The sequence below is a fragment of the Pagrus pagrus genome (assembly GCF_965226575.1).
Source record: "Pagrus pagrus genome assembly, chromosome: 4".
In the NCBI taxonomy this organism is placed as follows: domain Eukaryota; kingdom Metazoa; phylum Chordata; class Actinopteri; order Spariformes; family Sparidae; genus Pagrus; species Pagrus pagrus.
In genome coordinates, this window is record NC_140188.1 from 14,020,861 (window position 1) to 14,043,340 (window position 22,480).

The following is a 22,480-nucleotide window of genomic DNA, read 5'->3' on the forward strand; positions in this document are numbered from 1 at the left end:
TGCTGCACCTGGGTAGAGCCATACAATATAGACTAGAGAATCAAACATGTCGTTGCCAATGTGGCGTGGACATTTTTAACGATTCAGAGGAAGACAACACAATTGCAATTTACAGCAGCACAATTGCATTTTGCAACAAGGGTTCACCTTTGCTCACTACATCTAGGATAGACCAATTAGTGGCCTGGCCGCTTAATGGGGCCAATATTCATATTTTTCCATAATTCATATCTTTGTTTTTTGTGTCCACTTGCCAATAACAGAAATGAATTTAAGATTTGACTCTAATGCAGCATTCTTTCTCTGTCTGTAGTCACCACTCTGGTCTCACTCAATTACCTGTGCAAAACAATATCTTATTGGTTACACGTTACAAGTAAAAGTATCAACACTGAATAATCTGAATTTGCAACGTAACCAGTAACTAAATTTATTAAATAAATGTGGTGGAGAAAATAAGTACCTCAGTAAGTACCTCAAAATCGTACTTATGTAAGTACAGTCCTTGGAAAAATTGTAGTTGGTTACAGTCCATCACTGGTTATTCTAAACTTTGACACTAGATTTATATTTTTTACTGCAAATGTAAATCGGTTCCAAAAATCAGTGATCAGTCTCCTTGATTACTTATAATCTGTATCCGTATCAGACCTGAAAAACGTTCAGTCAATACCTTCGTCGTAGCCTTTCTAACCCTCAGGTGTGAATAAACTACAGGTTAGGAACTTCTTTATAAAATACAAAAATGAGAAACTATGGGTTATCTTATCAGAATCAGCCATGACAGGCAGGTAATTACCAGTTATCAGTATCATCTGAAAAATAAATCCATATAGTGCATCCCTAAAGTATTCCCAATCTGACAGTATACTCAGACAGACATATCAAAGATGCACTATATAGTTTTGGGGAAGCAATTTTAATCAGAAGGGAAGGATTTTTTTTTTTATGCATTAACAAACTAAATAAACAAACTGACCTTGAAGGACAATACAGTTTCATACTGTTTCACTGTTTAAATTTGTTGGACCCTGCCACCTTTCTAGCTTCAAACAGTGTTCTGGGGACATTATTTTCCTCTGACAACAGCTTTTTTATTCAGTTATGGAAAAAATAAATATTTCTGAGTTATAGCTTAAAGGATATGTATAGGGCAGCCTACTAATAGAATGTATAGAAATGTAATAAATTCACTTAAATTCTATATTTAATGTGGCTATAATCAATATTTTAACAATGTATCCTACTGCTTGTATTTGAAAATCGTGATGAGCTCACAGATTTATCATTTGACTCTAGTCTTTGAGCTCTGTATATGACATAGGGGAATTGTGGAGTTTATCATTCCCTATGTCCTATACAGAGCTTTGAAGCATCTTTTATTTCATTAATTGGTTTGTTTTACAGCCTTTACTGTTTGTTTTTTTCACAGTAACCAGGTGTTGTGAGCTACCTGTACGCTACCTGTCAGACTACATATGGCTGACAGCCGAAGTTAGCAACCACTTGACATTGTGGAGTGTTTTTCCTGAGAGAAATCAGATATTTCCCTCAGGATATGGTGGAGACAACAACTGTTTTTAAGTTAAAATGAGAGTATATGTTGGACTTACATGTTACTTGTCATTGGGCCCGAAGCATGACTCCAAGCGTTGCTCTGTATCTGCTGGATGTGTTTCCATAAGCAACGGTTTGCTAACGGCTAAATGGCTAAATTGAAGATTTAAACGGTTTAGTCAAAGAGCGGACACTTTCAAATACGCAGGTACTGAAATAAAGCGTTGTAAATGTGACCACGGTTATCGTCTGAGACCATTTTGTGTGAGTTTTGCGGTCTTTGTTGCTCTCTAGCGTCCATTGATAAAACTTCACAAGCCTTTCTGCTCGAGGTTCTGGGGGGAAGTTGCGTCACTGGGAGCAGCGCGAGCTGTCCGGATGTAGCCGACGTCACCACACATTTATTGTAAACATGGCGTCCGTGACAACAGGTGAGAGCATAAAGGCCCGGCTAGCCGACCTTACCACTCAACAACGATTACACTATTTCGTAATTTCGCTGCATGTTAAATATAGCTGTCTATCGAGAATGCTGTTTAGAGCTTTTATAACCGGTTCTGTTTTGAATGGATGCGCAGAGATCGTCTTTTAATTCATGGCTGTGCTAATGCTAATGCCGAATGCTAACTCAGCTAGCTAATTCATTGCTCCCGTGAATATGTGATTTGACTTTTATTGATTCAGACAGACTACAAGGGAGTGGTGTGAACTGATTTGTTGGCTGTTATAATCTTTGATGGCTATATAATCGTCTTATGCTAACATGAGCTAACCAGCACTCGATCTATATCGGATCTGAAATCAGTTTCAAACCCAAATGACACTATTTGCAAAATCTAGATTCATGAGGTTATTTTTTAGAAAAGTGTTCGCCCGTCATTTGTGGTTCTCCCTTTGCTGAGGCGTCAAAGTGTCAAACGAGATTTCAGCCACCGTGTAAGTTTCATCTCTGTAGCTATGAGTTCATCAGTCAAAGTCACACCATGCTGGACATAGCCATTGTTCTGGCAGCTGTTGGGCACCCTTCACCCTGTATCTGTTACTGCAGCCACAAGACGTTTCATAATTGGTGTTATAAATAACCTCCAGCTGGCATTGGTCAGCATGTGTTAGACCTCAGCACGCTGCTGTCTCTTCAGGTTTATGTCTTCCACTGGCTGTGGTGCCAGCAAGGTCTCTATCCCACTGTAGTCCACAGTATTACTGAGGATGATCATCTACAGTAAAGCTTTACTTTAAACAGGACAGTTTACTGGTTAAAAGGGCTACAAGTTGTATGGAATCCATTCATTGATTGGATGATCATCAGAAAAAAAATCCCAAATCTTGATAACAGCTCAGTGTCACAAGAGAGGACAACAGAGAGGACTTTGACTGGTTTTAGCCTCTTACATTTGACTTCTGCTTTTCACTGTTTATATCGTTATGAATTAAATACTTCTGTGATCTGTATTTTGACAGTTATACATTAAACAATGAATCGATTAATCTAATAAAATTGAAAGTTTAACCAAAAAGAAAATATTCATAGGTTACTAGCCATAAGAGTTTTTATGTTTGATTAAATCAGTTGTAAAATTTCTGTGGTATGATTTCTAATGGTCTTTTATTTGTTCATACATTTTCTTCTTAAGCCACCTCAGAGTGGATTCAGTTTTTTAAGGATGCTGGGATCCCAGCCGGCCTGGCAGTCACTTATGCAGTCTCCTTTGTGGACAACAGGTAATCTAATGCCCCTTTTTCCTAAGTTTTCTATAGCACACAAAAGCCACATTGCATTGTGCTGTGATCTTGTGAATTTCCTATGCACCCTCACATCAGGACATACCTGAACTGAAACACAATTAATTGTCAGTCTTGGGAGCAGAGCGGTGGTGGTCTCTTTTCAAACTGAGCTGTCTCACCGCGTGATAGGTTTCAGTCTCGAGAAGTTAATCATGAATACACAATATGTGATGATAAACAACCATATCATGATCTACATGTGAAAAACATAAGTCTGGACTGTGGCTCTCCTCAGAAACCAGATCAAGTTGGCAGCTGAGCGGTGTCCAAGAAGCCACAATCCAAAGTACATTCACCTAGAACAGCCGGAATGACAAGGGAGAAATTGTTTGAAAAAATTTAGTTAAAGTTACTATCCAAATATAGATTATTTTCAACACAGTTAGCTGTAGTCCTCTATATTGGTTTCTTCAGTGGAGACTAACTAATATATCCTTGCCACATGATCCTGTGGTTTGCCCGCTATGTGGTGGCTGGTGGGAATGGTGCCAAACAACCAGACTAAGATCATCTGACAAGATTATCTCAGCCTGCATCCAAAAAAGCTCTGATGTAGTTTGCTTGTGGTGAGAACACATAGCAGTACAACCACAGCATTTTGTGATCATGTGAAATCTTATGAACACAAAAATTAATTTAGTTTTTTAGTCTTGTGATAAGTGTGACCACTATCATGGAAATGATCACATTCCTAATGAAAGTTGTCGAGTGAATAATTTCGCTGTCTGTGTAACTCATTTTTCTTTGATGTAGACCAAGGAAACATACAGAAGTGCACGCAGTATTTTCTGATTTTTCATGTCCCTGCAGAATCAGCAAGAACATGCTGATGGATCTCAGTAAAGACATCATGATGGACCTCGGCATCACAGTCATCGGTGACATCATTGCCATTCTTAAACATGCTAAGCAGGTCTACAGGCAGGTGAGTGGTTTGCGCTGGATGGTGCTTTTACAAACAAAATACCCCTGACTCTCCACTATCATTTTGAATGCATTCCTGGAGAGTGGATGTCTCTTAAAGTCACTGCTGTCTGGTCAGTGAATCACAGTCGACGGTGGGTTTATATAACCTCTGTATTATGCATTCCCTTTTCAGGACATGTGCAAAATGGCCACAGAAGCCATCTCCTCAGGACAGACCAGTGTTCAAGCTGAGCTCAGAAGAACTGCCAATACTCGTAAGTATCTACATCTGACTTTTCTACACCAAGTTCACAACAAAATGATCAGTGATTTATGCATTTTATCATTCATATCATTTATACTTTTTTTCCTACTCATTTGACATTGCTGAATTGTTATGAGACAACCATGTGACCTGTATATCAGCCCAGCCAGAAGTAATATGAACTCTTTTTTTTTCAACCTTCATTTAACCAGCATCTCCCTTGAGATTAATATCTCTTTTTTAAGGGAGACGTGCTGTACTTGATTTTGAGAAGAAGTCATCACATCTCTTGACAACATATGTGAGCTGTCAGCAGTGTGAAGCAAAAGGACTGTGCAGAATAAGAGAGAGATTTTCTGCCCTGTTTGTATTTTGGCACATAGCATAAAAGGGACTTAAGCTGTACAAAATAATTTTACTAGCTGTAAAAGGGCATAATAAAGGGTAATTGTTTCCATTAGGGCAAAAAGTAAAAATCGGCCAAACTAGTGTTACCCGAACAAACTGCATCGCTTAGTTGTTTGCCACTGTCCAGGTTTTACAAGACCTTCAGTTCTTCAAGACGTGTTCTCATGCATGCACTTTTCATTTTATCATGTCGAGAAATGCTTCGCACATTTCAGAATGTGACTGTGAAGCCCAGCTGTCCTCTGATCTCGTCTCGGAGACAGAACATGAAGAGTTCATGTAGGAAATGAGCCAAATCATGACTACTGTTCTCTTTCCCTCGTTTTTTTCTTTTGCTCAGCTGCCACTCGTATGATTGCCAACGCTTTGAGCCATGACTCCCCGCCGGCCACTCCAGCCCGTCGACCTGACAACCGTCTGTCTGTCACTGTGTCCAACATGCAAGCAAACAAGAGTGGCAAAGCAGGTAGATATTATGGAAGACTCCTTTTACCCCTTCAGTCCTGTATTTCCTGTCCTTCTGGAGCCACGAGTCCTGTCTTCTTTTCTTGTCTTGTCTCTTCATTTTTTTTCAACCTTTGTCTAATCCTCATGTACCCACCACTTTGTTTGTCAGTTGTAAGTCAGCCAGCGGATGAGGGGAACGGTTTGCCAGCAGTGAAGCGCCGACGTGTGACCGCTGAGATGGAAGGCAAGTACATCATCAACATGCCCAAAGGCACCACGCCTCGCACACGCCGCATCCTGGCCCAGCAGGCCAAGAAAGGTAGGCCTGACCCAGTGGCCATGCCGACAAACGCTCGAATAACGCTACTGCTCACCACAACTAATCAATACTTAAAGTTTTCATGGACTTCTTTCATAATAAAACTGAATAAGGAGACTGGTAAAGAGAGCCTGTTTGACCTTCATTCATTTCTGTCATGTTTTAACTTCTTGTCTTTACTAACACTTCCCACTGCACCTATAATTAATCCCTCTGTCAAAACTTGTTTCCTCCTTTCACTTTTACCTGATTGTAAAAACATTTTCTATAGCATGAGTTCTTTAGTTGGTTCTGTCTCTGAAAAGAAGACCAGATATCAGTGTTTCAAAAATGTATATGTCTCCCAGAGCTGAAATTAGCAACCATAAAATAATCATTATCAAAACATCTAATAAGATTTAAAATAAACAAAGCGGATGATAATGGCTTTAAAAAGTCTGGAGATTTTTAGTTTTCAGGTCCCTTGAAAGTGCTTAAAAAGTGCTTGAATTTTACTCTTACAAAGCTGCACGGAGGCTGTAATCAGCTCATATTATTATTCATTTTTATTCTGTGAAAGAAAAGCATTTTGAGCCCTAGCTTTAACCTCTGTCAGTAATTACGATCATTAGGACCCTCAAGGTAATTATGTAAACAGAAACTCAAAACAAAGCTCTGTCACATGACAACCAGATTTAAAACTAGAACCTCTGCGTCAGCATAAAGGCCAAATTTCACAACATAGTGCATGTATGGATGTAATAGAAATGTTAGGAATAAAGATAATATTTACAGTAATAAAGTACAAATGCTCGTAAGTTCTTCAACTTTCACGAAGTTCAGTTAATTCCATTAAAAGTTGTAAAACTAAAGATTTGGTACTTTAGATGTTACATTTTAGGTTTTTATGATTTAACCCTTTTTCTGGTCAAATGTGGGCAACTTGCTCAATTGAAGCGGCTACTTAAGCTTGTGGAAATAAATCCTTTTTTTTAAATTATGTTTACTTGTGATCATGTCTTTATTTGTCTCAGGACTAATACAGTGAAATATTGAAATATGAAATTATTTTGATAAAGCTTTAACACATCTTCAGTGTTTAAGTAAGATACTGTTGCACACTGCAGCCCTCTCAGCAGTGTTGTCTTAAAAAACTATAGGTCAGCACAACAGTAGTGATGAAGTTTTCTTCCGGCTCTGGTATGGTCATGTGGAATTTTTTTTTCATAATTTTGTAGCTGATTATTCTGTCAGTTGCTAATGAGCTATCAAAATGTAAACCAAACATAACACAGTAAAGCTGTCACAATAATTTCTGTTTAAAACATACTAATTGTCTTTTGTTCTACTTCAAAAGGTTTTAAACGCACCTCTGTGTTTGAAAGACTTGGGGCTGAATCAAAGGCAGACACAACAACAAGCAATAACAAGGTAAGACCTGTCAGTATTTACGCAATAGCTCTCATTATATTGTTCTGGATACAAGTTCTGTGCTCATGGTGCTCATGTTTGGCAGCCCACCGGTGTGTTCAGTCGTCTGGACAGAGGGGTGGAGGAGAGGCCTGGTAAAATGTCTGGAAACATGGATGTAGACGACGAGGAAGACAGTGACGGAGAAGGATCGGTCCTCCAGTACGCTGGTGTCCTCAAGAGACCACCTCCCTCCCAGAAGAAGGAGCCAGCTGCAAAACCAGCCCCGACCACTCTGCGCCGCCTCGGAGGCAAATTCAAACTACCTCCCTCTGACACTCCCACCTCCTCGTCCTCCTCTAATGGCCTCCCCCCCGCCAAGATTAGTGTACTTCAGAGACTGGGCAAGCTCCCCGCCACACACCAGGGCAAGGCTGTTTCGCAAACACCTGCTGCCACACAGGACAACAGGGTGACCACCAGCACCAGGGCAAGAGCCCTGGAGAGACTGACCATAGCAAGCCCCAAGGTCAGCAGCAGCACCGGGGCTGGAGCAGCAGCAGCAGCAGCAGCGGCTGCAGCAGCAGCAGCAGGAGGAGGAGAGCCTGTGGGGGCCCAGATGGACGTGAGGGCTGTCAGTGTTTTTAAGAGACTGGGCAACAAGAAAACCTAACGCAAAAAAGACTCTTTGTATACGTCCTTTTTAGAATTTGTATCACCGCCTTTTTGCATTCATCAGGACTGCAGATTGGAGCCTGAGTGTATGGACTATTTTGACGCTATGTTGTGGCTTTAGGATTAGATAAAAAATATGTTTTTTTTTTGTTTTCTTTTACACTTGTCTTGCTGCCATTGGAATATCACCTTCGTTTAGTGTTCAAGCTTCTACTTGGAGGACTCAAAGTTCTCTGTGTATCAACCGGAGAGTTATTTATCTTATCTCAGTCATATCTACCATTTATTATTTTCTTTAAAACATATATATTTAACTATATCTGTGAGCTTAAGGCATGAGCATGACCTCAACCTGGCTGCCTTCATGGCGGTTTTAATTTTACCCTGTAACTTCACATATAAGGATGCTGCTGCCTAAACTTCCCTTTTTAACAGAGTCCTCCCCCAGGGTGATTATGTGGTAATTTTATTGATATTTGCCTGCAATTAAATTGTTTATCTCACAGAATATCTGATGTAAACGTACAGATAGAAGTTTTGTAACACCTCAGGCAAGTTAAAAACACGGCAGTCGGACATCAGGCTAGCTATGAGGCGACGATTAAGTCTTTCTATTTCTTGTTACCTTCACCACCTCAAAATTACCTCCTGTATCGTGTTTTGAAAGTAGGAAATGTGTAGAAGTGTTGATGAAAGGCTTCTTAATATCCGTGAGTGAACACAGAATGACCTCGTTGAACACTTGAATCATGGAAAAGCACCGCACCTCCTCCTATTCTTCTTCTTCGCTTGGCGGAGTAGAAGCTCACACCTCTGAACTAAAGACGACCATGTCAACTTTTCTATCATACTACGGAACATTTTCTATAGCCACCTACTTGAAGGCCGGATCAGTAGAATAATCGTTTATTTTCAAATGCAATGTATAGATTTGTTAGACTTGATTTCAGACGGCACAGAAACTGCTCTGCTGCGTATTTTTCTATGTGGGCATTCTTGTAATCCAGTATTCATGTAATGAAACTCAGAGATGCCATCAGACCTGGTGTCAGGGGGCCACTGTAGCTCTCCGTAGATAGTTCACCTTTATCCATCTTTAAGATTTCACACCAGAACTTTGTTACACTGTAAATATTTGAAATGTTTAAAATCACATTGAGGAATTTCTATTGTTTTAAAGAACAAAGAAGAGCAAAAGACACCATGAAATGTCATGTTTTTTTAAAAAAGATAATGAGGAAAAAAGTTCCTAACTTGGAGAAACTGTGCTTGGAAAATAATTAAAAGAGGTCCAAACGTGTTTACTGTTCTGTTATTTCTCTCTGTGAAGGAGCGCATGTCACTGGCATAAACTGTACTATGCAAATCTTTCAAACGTCGACATGACAGCAAAGTCGATATTTATATTCCCCTGGGAGCATTTAGCTGATCATTTATCAATAAACCCATTCAAGTCCCACTGCCCCAACAATTACAGCTGTTGCTGCATAATGTTGGGTGGGCTGTCAGAGTTATGTTAATGATGTTCGTCAGAGGAAGCCTCTGTACAGCTGCAGCCGGGAACATTTGGCATCCAGAGCTTAATTATATGTTTATAACTGCTAAAACATTTACATCTTTATACCGTCCTTAGACAAGTAATCTAAACAAGGGAGCATGTGGCCACTTGGATACAGCCAGGCTGGTTATAAACAGATAATGAATGACAGTATAGTAAAACACAGTTATACAGGATAAGTTATACTTGTTAACAAATGTTTCACGTTAATAAACACTTAAAATATCTTTGTACAGCTACATTACAGTGTTGTCTATACAATGTATTAAATGTTTATATAGTTAAGTCAGTTTTGTTAACAATACTTAAAAGTAATACTTGGGAAAAAGTAAAGATGCTGTTTTAAAATATTACTTTGGTAAAAGTGAGTCACCCATATGTAGCTCATAGTAAATGTACTTAAGTATTAAAGGTAACAGTCAATACTGATCAACCACATCATTAAACCCACTGACAGGTGAGGTGACTAACATGGATCAGCTCGTTACAATCCAGTGGTTTGCTGAAAATCCTTTGGTCCTGGCATTTATGTGGATGTGGATGTGGATGTGGATGCGTCTTGACATGCACCACCCCTCCAAACACCACTGCAAACCAAGTACAACCCTCCCAAGGCAAGGGCCCTCCCCAGTGGCAGCTGCTACACCACAAAACCTGCTCAGGAACGACTCGAGGGACGTGACAAAGAACTCAAACTGTCGACCCGGCCTCCAAATTCTCCAGATCCAAAACTGATCCAGCATCTGTTGGATGTGCCTGAACAAGTCCGATTCATGGAGGCCCCAGCTCCAACATACAGGACCCAAAGGATCCACTACAAACGTCCTGGTGCCAGGCACTACAGGACACCCCCTGAGGTCTTATGACCATGCCTTGACAGGTCAGAGCGGTGCTGGCTGCACAAGAGTACAACTACTTGACAATCAATGGTTACTCACTGTTGGCCACAGATGTTGTACAACATGTATTTAGTGCCACTCATGTTTGTACTGATGGCGAATGTTCAAAGCTTTGTATAATTATGGCTGATCTACAGTGTGATTAAGCCCAAGACAATTTTCCCCATTGGGATGATTAAGTATTTCAAAATCAAGCAGGAAAACTAAAAAAAACTCTCTATTTACTCACTTTTCTTTAGTTGGCAGTGCTGCGTCTACACCACGCTGGTGCTAGTAATCGCTGCTTACTTAAGGTGACAATATGCACGGTGAGTATCTGTGTTGACCCTGGATGTGGACTCATCATTAGTCATCACAGCACTGAGAGAGCGGCGGCAGAGCTTTTGTCAGTTGTTAAGTTGTTCTCTAACACCTGCCACGGTGCAGATGTTTGCATGAGTCAGTGAGAGGAGAGCTGAGGTAACCTCATGTGAGGCTTTCCTCTGCGTGCAGATGAATCACACCTCACAGATGCAGCGTTAATTATGAATATGGAGGGAATGAGGTTACAACCTTGGAGAGATCTTACAGTTCTGCAGAGAAGAATGCATCATCTGTTTCGTGTGGTTGGCTGCTGTATCAAAAATGAGTGTAATTGACACTGTGTCCCCTTGAGGTCGCCCTCTTCCTCCTCTTCCTCTGGTCCCTGCAGCCTCCTGCTGTCCGTCTCCATCTCCTTGAAAACCTTATCCGCTGAAGTCATCAGGCGCTCCAGATTGGCTGTAATGGTCTAATATCCATAGAGGGGATATGAAGTGAAGTGAATGCTGAATTAACCTGTAGCAGCTTGTTTTATTTCACGACCACTTTCAAACCAATGGGAATGACGTAATCTGCAACCTTTTATAAGACTATACATTAAATATTAGGATTATGAGTGTTGATGCTGTACATAGGGCGCACCCTTTGCCTTGTAGGCTATTAAACATGCATATAAAATATTGTTTATGGACCGATATGAGTATCATAATATAATTAGTGCAAAATTGCAGTTAATCGATCATTTCTGGACATCTTCTCCACGTTTCTTCCTTTTTGTTTGTCATGTAAAAATCTGGACTGCAGCAACGCCTCACGACTTCTCTGTATTCCCCCACAATGCTTTGCGGCAGGGGGGCTGTCGTGTGTGCGCTGTTCGTGGTGCTGAAGCTGCGCGTGCCTCGGAGGCTGCTACCATAGAGAGCCACCCGAGCATCCTTCCGCGAGACGAAGCCTGCGCGAGGAAGCGGAGTGTTTTTTCTCGACGGCTGGGAGGAGATTCAGGATGTTTTCTGACAGCCTTTTCCAGCCTCATTCATCAATTTATGACAGCAAACATCCTTTAGGTTCAGTCTAGATTCAAGCTGCAGCCAGGAGCCGCTTCTGAAGCCGTTTTCCCGGCTGTTTTTCGAGGCTCTCTTCCGGCTCTCCGCCTGTCCAGCCGTGCTCGCCGCTCCGTCCCGCATCCTTTATGCACAGCACGCTGCTCCGGTCCTCCCCGACAAAACACACATTCGTGTCCGAGCACCATGGCCCGCTCCAGCCGCTTTCATTGAGAGAAATGGAAGCCAAACAGCACCAGATAAAGAGCCTAAAGAGCTACCCGGAGACTGGTGGCCGGAGCCTGGCAGCGGCCGCCGGAGGAGGAGGAGGCGACGGCGGCGCATATCGAGCCGGCTCGGCCGAGATGGAGATGGAGGCGAAGATCCAGAAAGCCATCGACTTCAAGGCGGAGGGTCACCGCTGCTACAAGGAGAAGAAATTTCGGGAAGCGATCGGCAAGTACCACCGGGCGCTGCTGCAACTCAAAGGGGTGCATGTGGTCGACGGGACGACGGGCTCCGAGGTCAACCTGCTCAACCAAGCCGCCGCCAAGCTGACCGAGGAGCAGCGGAGAGCCGTGGAGAGCACCGAGATCGAGTGCTACGACAGCCTGACAGGTGAGCAGCGCCGGTTCACCCCCACAAAAACACCGTGAAGCACCGCGGACACCATTGTTCGTTCCGGTTCATCGGGTTTACACAGGGTAGTAGGCTGTAGTTGTTTCTGCAGCTGCTGTTAATAAAGCAGGAATGCACCTTTATTGTGTCTGTCTGACCAAATCAGTGTGCCACAGTCCTATCGGTGCCAACCATCTCTGTGCCATTTCCTGCCTCACCTGATAAAAAATACAAGGCAATACACAAATAAAGTCACAGGACCAGAAGCCTCATGTTATGGAGAATGTAGACATTTTTCATTATGTATGTGTGAGACACGTTCACCACGCTGCTGTGTTGTAACATGTCATGAGGGGCTCTGAGGTGAAAGCAACCATCCTCTGGGTGATGTAAGGCTGTGTCTAATGCAGTGACTTCACCACAGGGTTAACAGACAAGATGAACTCATTACTGCTCCATCGCTGTAGTAATTACTACTTTCCAATGCTCACTTCATGCTCGTGTGCAAGAACAGACCTATTAAATGTTCAGACTTTTAATAAGGCTGTGTGGGTGCTCCGAAAACAGGCCTATTAAACGGGAGATGCTGTCAGTGATTATTATTTTTTAATTTTCTCAGTTACTGGATTCATTTGGTGGATAAGATGTCAGAAAAGACAGATGAAGGTCCATCACAAGATGATGTCTTCTAATGTCTTCTGACCAGCAGTCCAAAAACCTCAAGATATTCACCTTTAAAATAATATGAAACCAAGTAAAGCTCAAAATTCCTCCCCTTGAATAACCCAGAGCTTGAAAAATTAATAAAACCATGAATCAATATTCAAAACAATTGCCATAAGCATTATTTTCTTACTAAGATACGTGTTAAATAGCTCTATATTCCAGCAGTAATCAATGTGTTTGGTCAGTAACACGGTCTCTCCTCCCCCGACTCATGCAGTTAAAAAGAGAAAACAAATGTTCTGGTATCTCTGCCCACTTTATCCAATCAGGACAGAGGGTTAGGGTCCTGTCTGCTCTGCTAAGACACAGAGAGCAGGATCCTCATGTTTTTCAGCACTGGGTGAAACAAGGAAAACTACCAATTTTAGTGCTCAGGACAGGAAGTTAGTTAAATGACGCTTACGGCAGAAGACAACTCTAGATGGAGGAAGTTGATTATTGAGTCTCGCTCCCAGCTGAAGCAAAGCGTCAGTGTATTTTACAATCTGAGGATGAGGAGGTTTAAAGCAGGGTTATTCAATGTTTATTGAATACATACATCGCACATTAAACTAGGCCTACAGTAATGTAAAGGGTGACCTATAGTGTGTTGCTCGATGACTTACAAAACAATCCACTGTGGCTCCAAACAATGTCTGTAGAAATGGGATAATTATACAGATATCTGGCCCATAAAAAATACGTAGCCGACTAGTTTTGCTGTTATGAAAAGCTGCTGCACAATAAATTAGCGCAGTGGTTTTCAAACTTTTTGTGTCCGAGGCACACCAAAGGGCAAGCCAAAATGTCAAGGCACAGCTGTATTCATATCCATGCAAAATAGCCTCTGTAACACTTGTTATCTAATCGCTTTGTACACGTTTATTTTTAGTCCTTGGAGGGTTTTTAAAGGATTTTTTTTAGGGCATAGATTTTGCCTTTGTATTAGGAAGTAAATGTGTACAACAAAGGATAAAGTAAATTAAAAATAACTTATTCAGTACTTGGGTTTATAGTTGTATATTTCAGTAAGGAATTATGGGTAGACCTTCATCAGTGTCGTTTTAATTAAATTTGGGGTTTTTTTGTGACTTTATCTTGGCTAATAATATGTTGAATTCATGTTAATGTGTATTTTCAGAATCATTAAAACATTTTGAGAAACATATAAACTTATATATAATACTAATATTATCAAACAATAATTTGCAATCTGCATCGACTTTGAGGACCCCCTAGGCATCGTGGACCTCCTGTCGAAGACCCAGAGATTAAACATTTCACATTATATTCATATTAGCTGTACTATAAGGAAATAATCTTACAAATTTGAATGTTTTTGGTTGTATATAATCCTGCAGAAACATCAATAGGACAAAAGAAACACCATATTGATTAAGTCAGACCAAATACATATAGTAATACCTCTTATAAGGATTTTTATCTTTTAACCATATGTCATAAACTCTGGTAAATGCCACTTAGTGCACACTGAGTTTAAAATATTTTACTACGGATACAGAAGAGTAGGTCTTCTGTTGCTATGTCACTTTCAATATTTCACTTTAGATCAAAATGTAAATGAGTTTGAAGAGAATCATCAATCAATTACCTATTAGTTACTGTTCATTAGCCCTGACTGCTCAAGCCAGAGTCAGTATTTCAGAGAGTATTCAGGGAGAAACATGTATCACGATTAGTATATCAAGAAATATCCACTATATGGTGACAATGATATAAGAAGAGCTATAATCTCCTGGTTTTGCAGTAAAAGTGTAATTCTGGCAGCAGAGTGTGCTCAGATCATGACAGATGTTGACATGAATGGTGCAGCAGTTATATCACATCACTATTTATGTTGATGTGGTGGTTTTGGGGCACGAGTGTGGCCTGATGTTGTGCCTCGCTGCTGTCCCAGGCGCTGCCCGGTCAGCCTGCCATGATGCATTGAAGGTCGCCTTGTTCTGCGCAGCGTTCAGGGCCTGTCTGGAGCCTGTGGGGAGGCCACTGTGGTGTGAAGGAAAGATGGGGGGGAGGAAAGGAGAGGAGGAGAGGAGGGAGAGGCTAATAAGGAAGAGGTTCAGAAGAAGTAGATATGGCAGGAAGGAAAAATAGAAAGGAAGTCAGATGGGGTGAAAGAGAGGGATAGCAGAGAGCAGAGGAACAGAGAGGGGAGAGGAGGGGGAGGAAGGGACTGCTAGCACACGACAGGGGGCCATATTTACCATGGCAACCATCGCTGGGCCTTTTTCCTGTTGTTGTATTAAAAAGGCTCTTACCCTCCCCTCACTGCTGCTGCAAACTGTGTGTGCACATGCACAATCACACACACAAAGAAACCTCACTTCAACCATCAATATGTTTACATGTATCTGTATCTGTTCATAGCCATCTGCCATAAACCCCACTATCCCTCGGTAGCCCCCCTGTCGTTGATAGTTTTTATCTAAACAGACGCGACCGGACATTTCCAATATGCCGTATTGATTTCCCTGCCATTACTGTGCCAATCCTGGTTTTTATCACAAGGCCATTTGCCATTTATCTGATAGAGACAGAAGAGCACGGACGCCCGCCGTTTTTCTACAACCTCACACTATCAATCAAGTCATCAAATAAAAAAGTAACAGCTTCATTACCTGCCTACTAATGTTAGCAACCCGTGCTCCTATCCTGCCGGTCTGCACTGATATTAGAGGAGCAAGCTAGCTAGTTAGACATCAGCAAACAAGTAGCGATTTTTTGTGCTTGTTATAAAGAAAAGGACCATGAAAGAGTTCTCATAGCCCTCGGTTTTCGAGTGTCACCATAACATTTCATCCCTCTATCCCAACAAGAATCAGCACAATTTACCTCCAGGCGTGGATGTGCAAAACTGAGGAGTAGGGCTGAGTGGTAGGGGCATGAGGTGTTGTGGGATTGAGCCTTATTTTCTCCTAAATATGTAAATCTGCTCACAAACATATAGCTTCGTTCTTAGAATAGGCTCAGTAATTTCCTAAAAGAGCCAGGCACTGTGTGATTTTTAGCAAACAAGAAAAAATAATGCATTTTTTGGGGACTAATTTAAGCCCTGGATTAGCACACATTTGCTCTGGTGGGTATTTACAGCAGCAGGGTAGCGTATTTAGTAGTATTTGTGCAGCAGTGGAGCTCTATATGGTACAGAGGATAATACCAAGAATCTAAGGAGAAATACAAAAGTTAAACCAAGAACAAACCGGTGTGACGCGGGCAACGCGGGCAACGCGGGCAACGCAGGCAGCAAGCGCAGATGAACTGACAACTCAAAGAGGGAACGCACATGAACTGAATACACAGGAGGATAATCAGGGACAGGTGAGACGAATCAGAGCAATCACAAAGACGGGAAATAAAACAAAACATGACATATGAGGAGAGTCTTTATGACTATGATCCCACCCACCTCCGGATACAATTAAAGTTAATTAAAGTTAGTCTAGTCCAGTGTTTTTCAATCCTGTTTCTTGGGGCCCTGCCCTGTTTGTTTTAGATATTTTCCATTCATTTGATTCAGGTGTGTTGGAGGAGCAGTCCCTAGGACCAGGATTGAAAAACACTGGTCTAGTCTGCCTGACTCATTGATTCTTAATGTGACTGACATTTGTACAAGTTCGAATCTATGGCCCCGACCGCAGCTCTGAAATATCAGTTGCCTAACTGTGCTGTGTATTGATAAATCCATGGTGCAGTCTGGGTCGTTGAAGGAGCAGATGAATTCGTAATTGCACCCTTTTTCTCTCAGTCTTGAATCTTAAACTCCCTCTAAACAAGACATATTCAACTGACAGCCCCTGGGTTAAACGCGGCCCTTTAACAACCTCCTTCCGGCCCTTTGATCATTGCATTAGTAAGCTAATTGACCCATTCATTAGTTCTGTCTGTTGCCAAGCACAGAAATGCTCTTATTTCATTAAAAAGGTTTAACTCAGGTTGCTGAAGCAGGAGGAATTTATGTGAACCAAACTGACTTGTCAGGGTAAAGATATACATTGTTCTTTTTCTAGACTTTTGTCTGTATAAAGACTCTTTTTCAGTTGTGAAAACTAAAAAAAAGTGGAGCAAAAATAAAATCCATTGTTTTAACACATTGACATTTCTAGCTTTAAAGGTCAGACATAAGGGATGTAAATGTCAGGCCCCTTGGCACTTCTAAAAAAGTAGTTGAACAGGCCTTTTTTAAACTATAAACCATCTATACTCAATTATATACTATATTTTAGCATATATATTCTAACACGTAGTCTTCGAAGAGTCAGAAAGAGGGTCGCGGGTCAGAGAGACACGCCGCTGCCTGTAGTATTCCTCTATTATTCTGCAGCATTCTGTGATCACTCATACCCCTTGTCGACCGAGGTGGATCAGGTGCTGGTTCTGAGCCAGTGCCTACTCTGGAACCAGTTCTTTACATTTCGACAGCCAAAGAACTGGCTCTCGACCAGGAAAGCTGGTTCCAGAGTGGCACCAACACTTCGCTAGACTAGAACTGCTTACGTCAGGAGCTGCCATTTTTAAAAACCAGAGCTAGTGTTGTGTGTTTTGAACCAGCACTAGCAGCACTTGGTTCGCTTTAGTCGAAAAGGGGTATCAGTGGTGTCTGTGCTGCTGAGAAAACAACCCCAGATCAAGCTTCCACCTCCGTAACAAATCACAGACTGGTTGCAGACATGTTATTTCCATATTCAAGGTTACTATCAAACTATTGCAGTCTGTGATTATGAGTAAAACAAAATGGCAGATCGTGTTTCGTGAACAGAATGAAGAGAACAAACTCAGAACTAACTCAAGTTTGAGTTGAAGCAGTGACTCATCGGGTGTTTACTGTAGGAATCCCGCTGCAGGTCTTGTCGTGCGTCTCCACCAGGTTATCCAGAGTTCTGCCGGGCAGACAGTGGTCACCGTGGTTATGAGGGAGCAGCTGCCATCCGATTGGTCAGCTGTCTCTGTCTCTGACACATGATAGGAGAGCAACAGCAGTGGTGTTTGTGTGTGTGTGTGTGCGTGTGTGTGTGTGTGTGTGGATGTTTGTTTGTTTGTCTCAGCATTCACAGGCCTGAGGAACAGCAGCTAAGGGGGTGTGGAGGGTGTGTGTCCGTGTGTGTGTGTGTGTGTGTGTGTGTGTGTGTGTGTGTGTGTGAGAGAGAGAGAGAGAGAGAGAGAGAGTGGCTTTCAGCGCTGGTCGTCCATTGCTGACATTGCTGATTTTGTTAAAGTGGACTGATTGGTGTGCATGTGCCTTTGTGAGACGGTGTTTGTATTTGTGTGTGTGTGTGTGTGTGTGTGTGTGTGTTTGTGTGTGTGTATGTGTTTTCTCGACTTTGTTGTACTTATTCAAGTACAAGTACAAGTTTTAGGTACATTGAATTCACAGCTATAATCACTAGTTACTTTTCATGTCAAGATTTATGTTTTTCTTAAGAAACCAAAATCAGTCAGTGCAGCAATAGTTTGTATCTTATACAAACAGCCAGTCAGGCAATTTCAAACAGCCAGCAAATGAACGAGTAAGCAAATAACAGCGGTTACAGATAAATATACTGTATAACAGCAGACGCAGAATAAGAGGAAACAAACAAAGCAAAGCAATAATCATCAACAAACAAAACAATAAGTAGGTACAACAAATGTCTAATTAGTTTAATAGAAAGCAGATAAATGGGGAGACAACTCAACGTTTTAATGCCTCTTAGGTAAAAAATGACAATCTCTGGTTCTAGCATCTCACTTGTGATTTGGTGCTTTCCCTTGTAATGTATGATGGTAAACTGAATATGTTTATGAAGATCTTGGACTGTTGGTTGGAAATAAGTCATTTAAAGATGTCACCTTTGGCTTAAAGAATCTACAATGGGTAATTTTAAGAAAGTCTGCGGATCAAATGATTACTCAAGAAAATAACATGAATCAATAATAAACTAAAAAATAACTGTTAGTTGCAGCCTTTTCTTTAACACATGCTTTAACTGCTATTATTTTCATATTTTTAGCTCCACCAAGGAGGTTATGTTTTCACCTGTGTCCAATTGTTAGTTTGTTGGTTGGTTTTTCAGCAGGATTACACAAGAAACTACCAAAGATTTCCACAAAATTTGTCAGACATATTTAGATGACATAAATCAGACATATTTAGATGGCTGGTATCCACGAGTGAGTACAATTTGATCTGGGTCTAGTGGATTTAAATATGCTTTATTTGATATTGGATGAGGCTTGATTGAATTAAAGGGGACTGTTGGGCCTCAGCGGAGATACGCTGCAGTTTTGCTACTTGTTCTTCCTCCACCACTGGTTTCTTTTGTCAATCACAGCTACATTTTAAAATGTCGATGTGATGGGTGAGAAGATTTTACTGAATGCTCCCTCTGCCACCAGCTCAGCATGCTGATACAAAACACAAGATGGGAAGATGTAGGAAGAAAGAGGGAAATATTTGAGGACAAGATTGTTATTATAGGAAAGATGGGGGCAATAGAGAAACATTATATGGGGGAGTGAATATGGTTCAAAGAGAAGAGGAAACAAAGAAATAAGTCGCGGCACCAACAGTAATGTCACCTGATTCTGTCAAACAGAAACACGATGGATGATGAATGTCCTATTTGCTGGCCTTGTTAAGGAGACACCCCGACTCTTCTTGTCCCTGTAGGGCTGTATCTAAATGGGTTACACCGCCGCCACCACCGTCTGTGTGTGTCGCAGTTCACAGTGCTGCAACATGTTGGCCAGAGGCGGACCGCCTGCCTGAGCCATCCATCCACCCACCACAAACACACTGGGAGGCACATACAGAAATAACAGATGTGACTGCAGCTTGTTTGCTCTTTTTCCTGATATTGATCACGAAGAAGCACTTTCTACAGCAGCTAGTCTGAGTTTACAGAAACCGCACACAGACAGACTCGAATGAAGCAGTTAGAGGAGCGATTGTAACCAATGGCAGCACAATTTGAGGTTCAGTGTCTTGCTCAAGGACACTTCGACAAAAGGAAGAACCAGGGATCAAACCACCAACCCTGAGGTTAATGGACGACCCGCTCTACCTCCTGAGCTACAGCTGCCCCAAAGGAGACATAAAACAGGGGGCAGGCTGGCGTGATCCTGTTGTGAGAGCGATCAATCTGACTTTTCATTAACTCCAGCTCGCTCTGATCTCTGCCTGAAATCTCCCTTTGTTCCTCCTGACTGGCTCAATCTGTGAATGAGTCATAAGTCACAGGAGCAGTACAGCAGGAGGAGATGAGTGAAATCTTTTGTTTGGTAACACCAGCCACCTTTTTATTAAGCTGATTGCCACAATGATGATCCAGCAGTTTCCGCCCACTCGTCACATTTAAAAGAAATCGTGAAAATAGGAGTGAAAACAAAAACACAAACAGTTGTTTTCTGCGGGGAAACAAGAAGGAAAGCGTGGCGTTCAAATTCTGCTTGGTCTTTTGTGTTCACATGCAGAAGCAGCTTTGTTCTGATAATTTAACCCGAATGAGACTTTATTGACTGACTGAATGAGCAGCCAGTAAAGACGCTGATGTTTGTAGAGACCCGCTGTGCTGTTGCAGTTTATAATATGATCTCACGCCACCTTATCTACAATAAACTGTACAGTCAGTTATAATTTCCTGTTCAGGAAGGAAACAGAATATGTTAAACATAGTCACAAGCTGGGATAAGTAGTGGCAGGCTTGCTAATTAAAACTCTGTCAGCTGGTGCTGAGTAGGTAGACTGCTGCGGGATTTTATGGCAACTTTTTGCTGAAAACAATAAGATCAGTGAAAGTGACTCGACACAATAAAGTTCCAGGTCATAAAGCAAAAACAATGACCTGAGAAATGTGAAAAGGCTCCTTAGAGCTGAGGGCAACTGCAGAGTCAGGTGATAATGAATGGTTTGCTACTGTCGACAACATCTTTTACATTACTCATAGTCATTAGACCTATTGTTGGATGTAAAAACCATGAATCAGAGCAGTTTTAACGATGAGGAAACAACACTTAATTTTGGTCTGAACTCAGGAACAATAAAATCTCTTTCTGGTCCAAACTGAACAACTGGAAAATCTATTTCAAAGCACCAGATTCATCCTGAACGTGTGAATATGGCATTAAAATATGATCTGAACTTGGATATATTAAATGAATGAGGAAAATGCCACTTACTGCCAGGTGTAGCCACAGCCTAATCATCAGAGTATAAACATGATTTTGTTGCCCTAAAGACACCTGCAAAAAGTCCTGACTTCCCATTAAATATATCTGGGTTTGTTGCCCCAAAGACAGCTGCTAAAGTCCTGACATCTCGTTAAAATATCCGCTTATGTTGCCCTAAGGACGGCTGCTCAATCTCCAGAAGTCTTGTTAAAAAAAAAACAGGTTTGATGCCCCACAGATGGTGGCAAATTATCTCAATGTCTCCTTCGAAATATAAGGTTTTGATGCTGCAACGATGGCTGCAAAAAGACCCCGCTTCTTGTCAAAAATGTCCTGTTTTGTTTCCTTAAAGAGGGCTTCAAAAAGTCCTGACAGGTTGCTAAACCCACCCAGATGGTGTGATCTCGAACAGTGGTATCTCAGTTGGAAGCTGTCTCGCTCAGGTGCCAGTGGGACAGGAATGTGCTCGGATCAGTCACATCACTTGGAGGTGCTCTGGCTCACATTGCGATCAAATCTCACCTGGTGTAAATGCAATGCCTACTCACGTCTTCCTGCTAACTTAAGCTAACCCAGCAAAAGCTACAGGTACGTACACCGCTGGGACGTGGCATGTTCATTTGCAAGTCAGCCATCCTTACCACTTTTCATACTGAGATTGATACAAACTCATTTTACTCGGTGTAAATGCAAAGACCCATGATATTATCCAGATAACATAATCCGGATACATATCACATGTTAATACCAGGTGTGTCCTATCACGTGTCCTGTGCCCCAGGGACATTTCACTAAGGGCCATCAATGAACTTTTGAACCATGACGTGCAATTACAGGCCTTCTACTAAAGATTTAATGAGCCTGTTGGTGGCATCAACATCTGTTCCTCACTGGACCAAACATTAAAGCTCTGCCTTCATCATCAATCACGAGACATACAGCCGTAGTGCTATCGCTGCACTTCTTCTCTGGCCTTGAAGACTCACAACATCACAGCTTCAGTTGGAGGCTGCTGGGTCTGTATGAGAATAATGTAACACCACAGACAGGTTGATTTCACCAGTTCACTGCGAACCACTGCTAGTGAACAGCTTACAAAAGCAGAACAGAGGAGAAAACTCCTCCCTTTCATCTGCTGCCAGCTCCGTCACCAGGGGACCTGGTGTAGTGCATGAGATAAATGCAGAAGAAGAGAGCGTGGACGAAGAGGAGATGGGGAGAAGAAGCGTTAGATTAAGGTTAGGATGAGGAGAAAGCAGGGCTGTGTAGGCAGTTGGGAATGGAGAGAACTGTGCAATGTGCTCGTAGGAGGATGGAGGAGGGAAAGAGATGCCATGTGAGGGTGAGAAGGGGGATGGGGGGAGGTTTGGTTGGTGTTTTTCCTCCCTCTGTGTGCGTACGTCTGCCATTGGAGGGCTGGACAGTCAATGCGTCGTGTGCCAG

General features: G+C 41.9%; 2 protein-coding genes across 3 annotated transcripts in view; both read left to right on the plus strand.

Moving 5' to 3' along the window:
* Positions 1 to 1,619: 1,619 nt before the first annotated feature.
* cUnh19orf47 (chromosome Un C19orf47 homolog) lies at positions 1,620 to 9,051 on the plus strand. 2 transcript variants are annotated; one of them, XM_084351098.1, is made up of 8 exons: positions 1,620 to 1,988; positions 3,192 to 3,279; positions 4,153 to 4,267; positions 4,442 to 4,523; positions 5,262 to 5,387; positions 5,538 to 5,687; positions 7,024 to 7,097; positions 7,183 to 9,051. In XM_084351098.1, exons 1-8 carry the CDS (start codon positions 1,970 to 1,972, stop codon positions 7,747 to 7,749), a joined length of 1,221 nt encoding a protein of 406 aa, XP_084207224.1. In that variant the 5' UTR covers positions 1,620 to 1,969; the 3' UTR covers positions 7,750 to 9,051. The 2 variants fall into 2 exon arrangements, with proteins under 2 accessions (XP_084207224.1, XP_084207225.1); XM_084351099.1 differs by having other exon boundaries at positions 5,538 to 5,612.
* Positions 9,052 to 11,325: 2,274 nt separating this feature from the next.
* ttc9b (tetratricopeptide repeat domain 9B) overlaps positions 11,326 to 22,480 on the plus strand; it is a 31,929-nt gene continuing 20,774 nt past the window's right edge. The window contains exon 1 of the mRNA XM_084351986.1: positions 11,326 to 12,166. Within this exon, the coding sequence (XP_084208112.1) occupies positions 11,698 to 12,166 (469 nt within the window). The 5' untranslated portion in view covers positions 11,326 to 11,697. The remainder of the gene's footprint in view (positions 12,167 to 22,480) is intronic.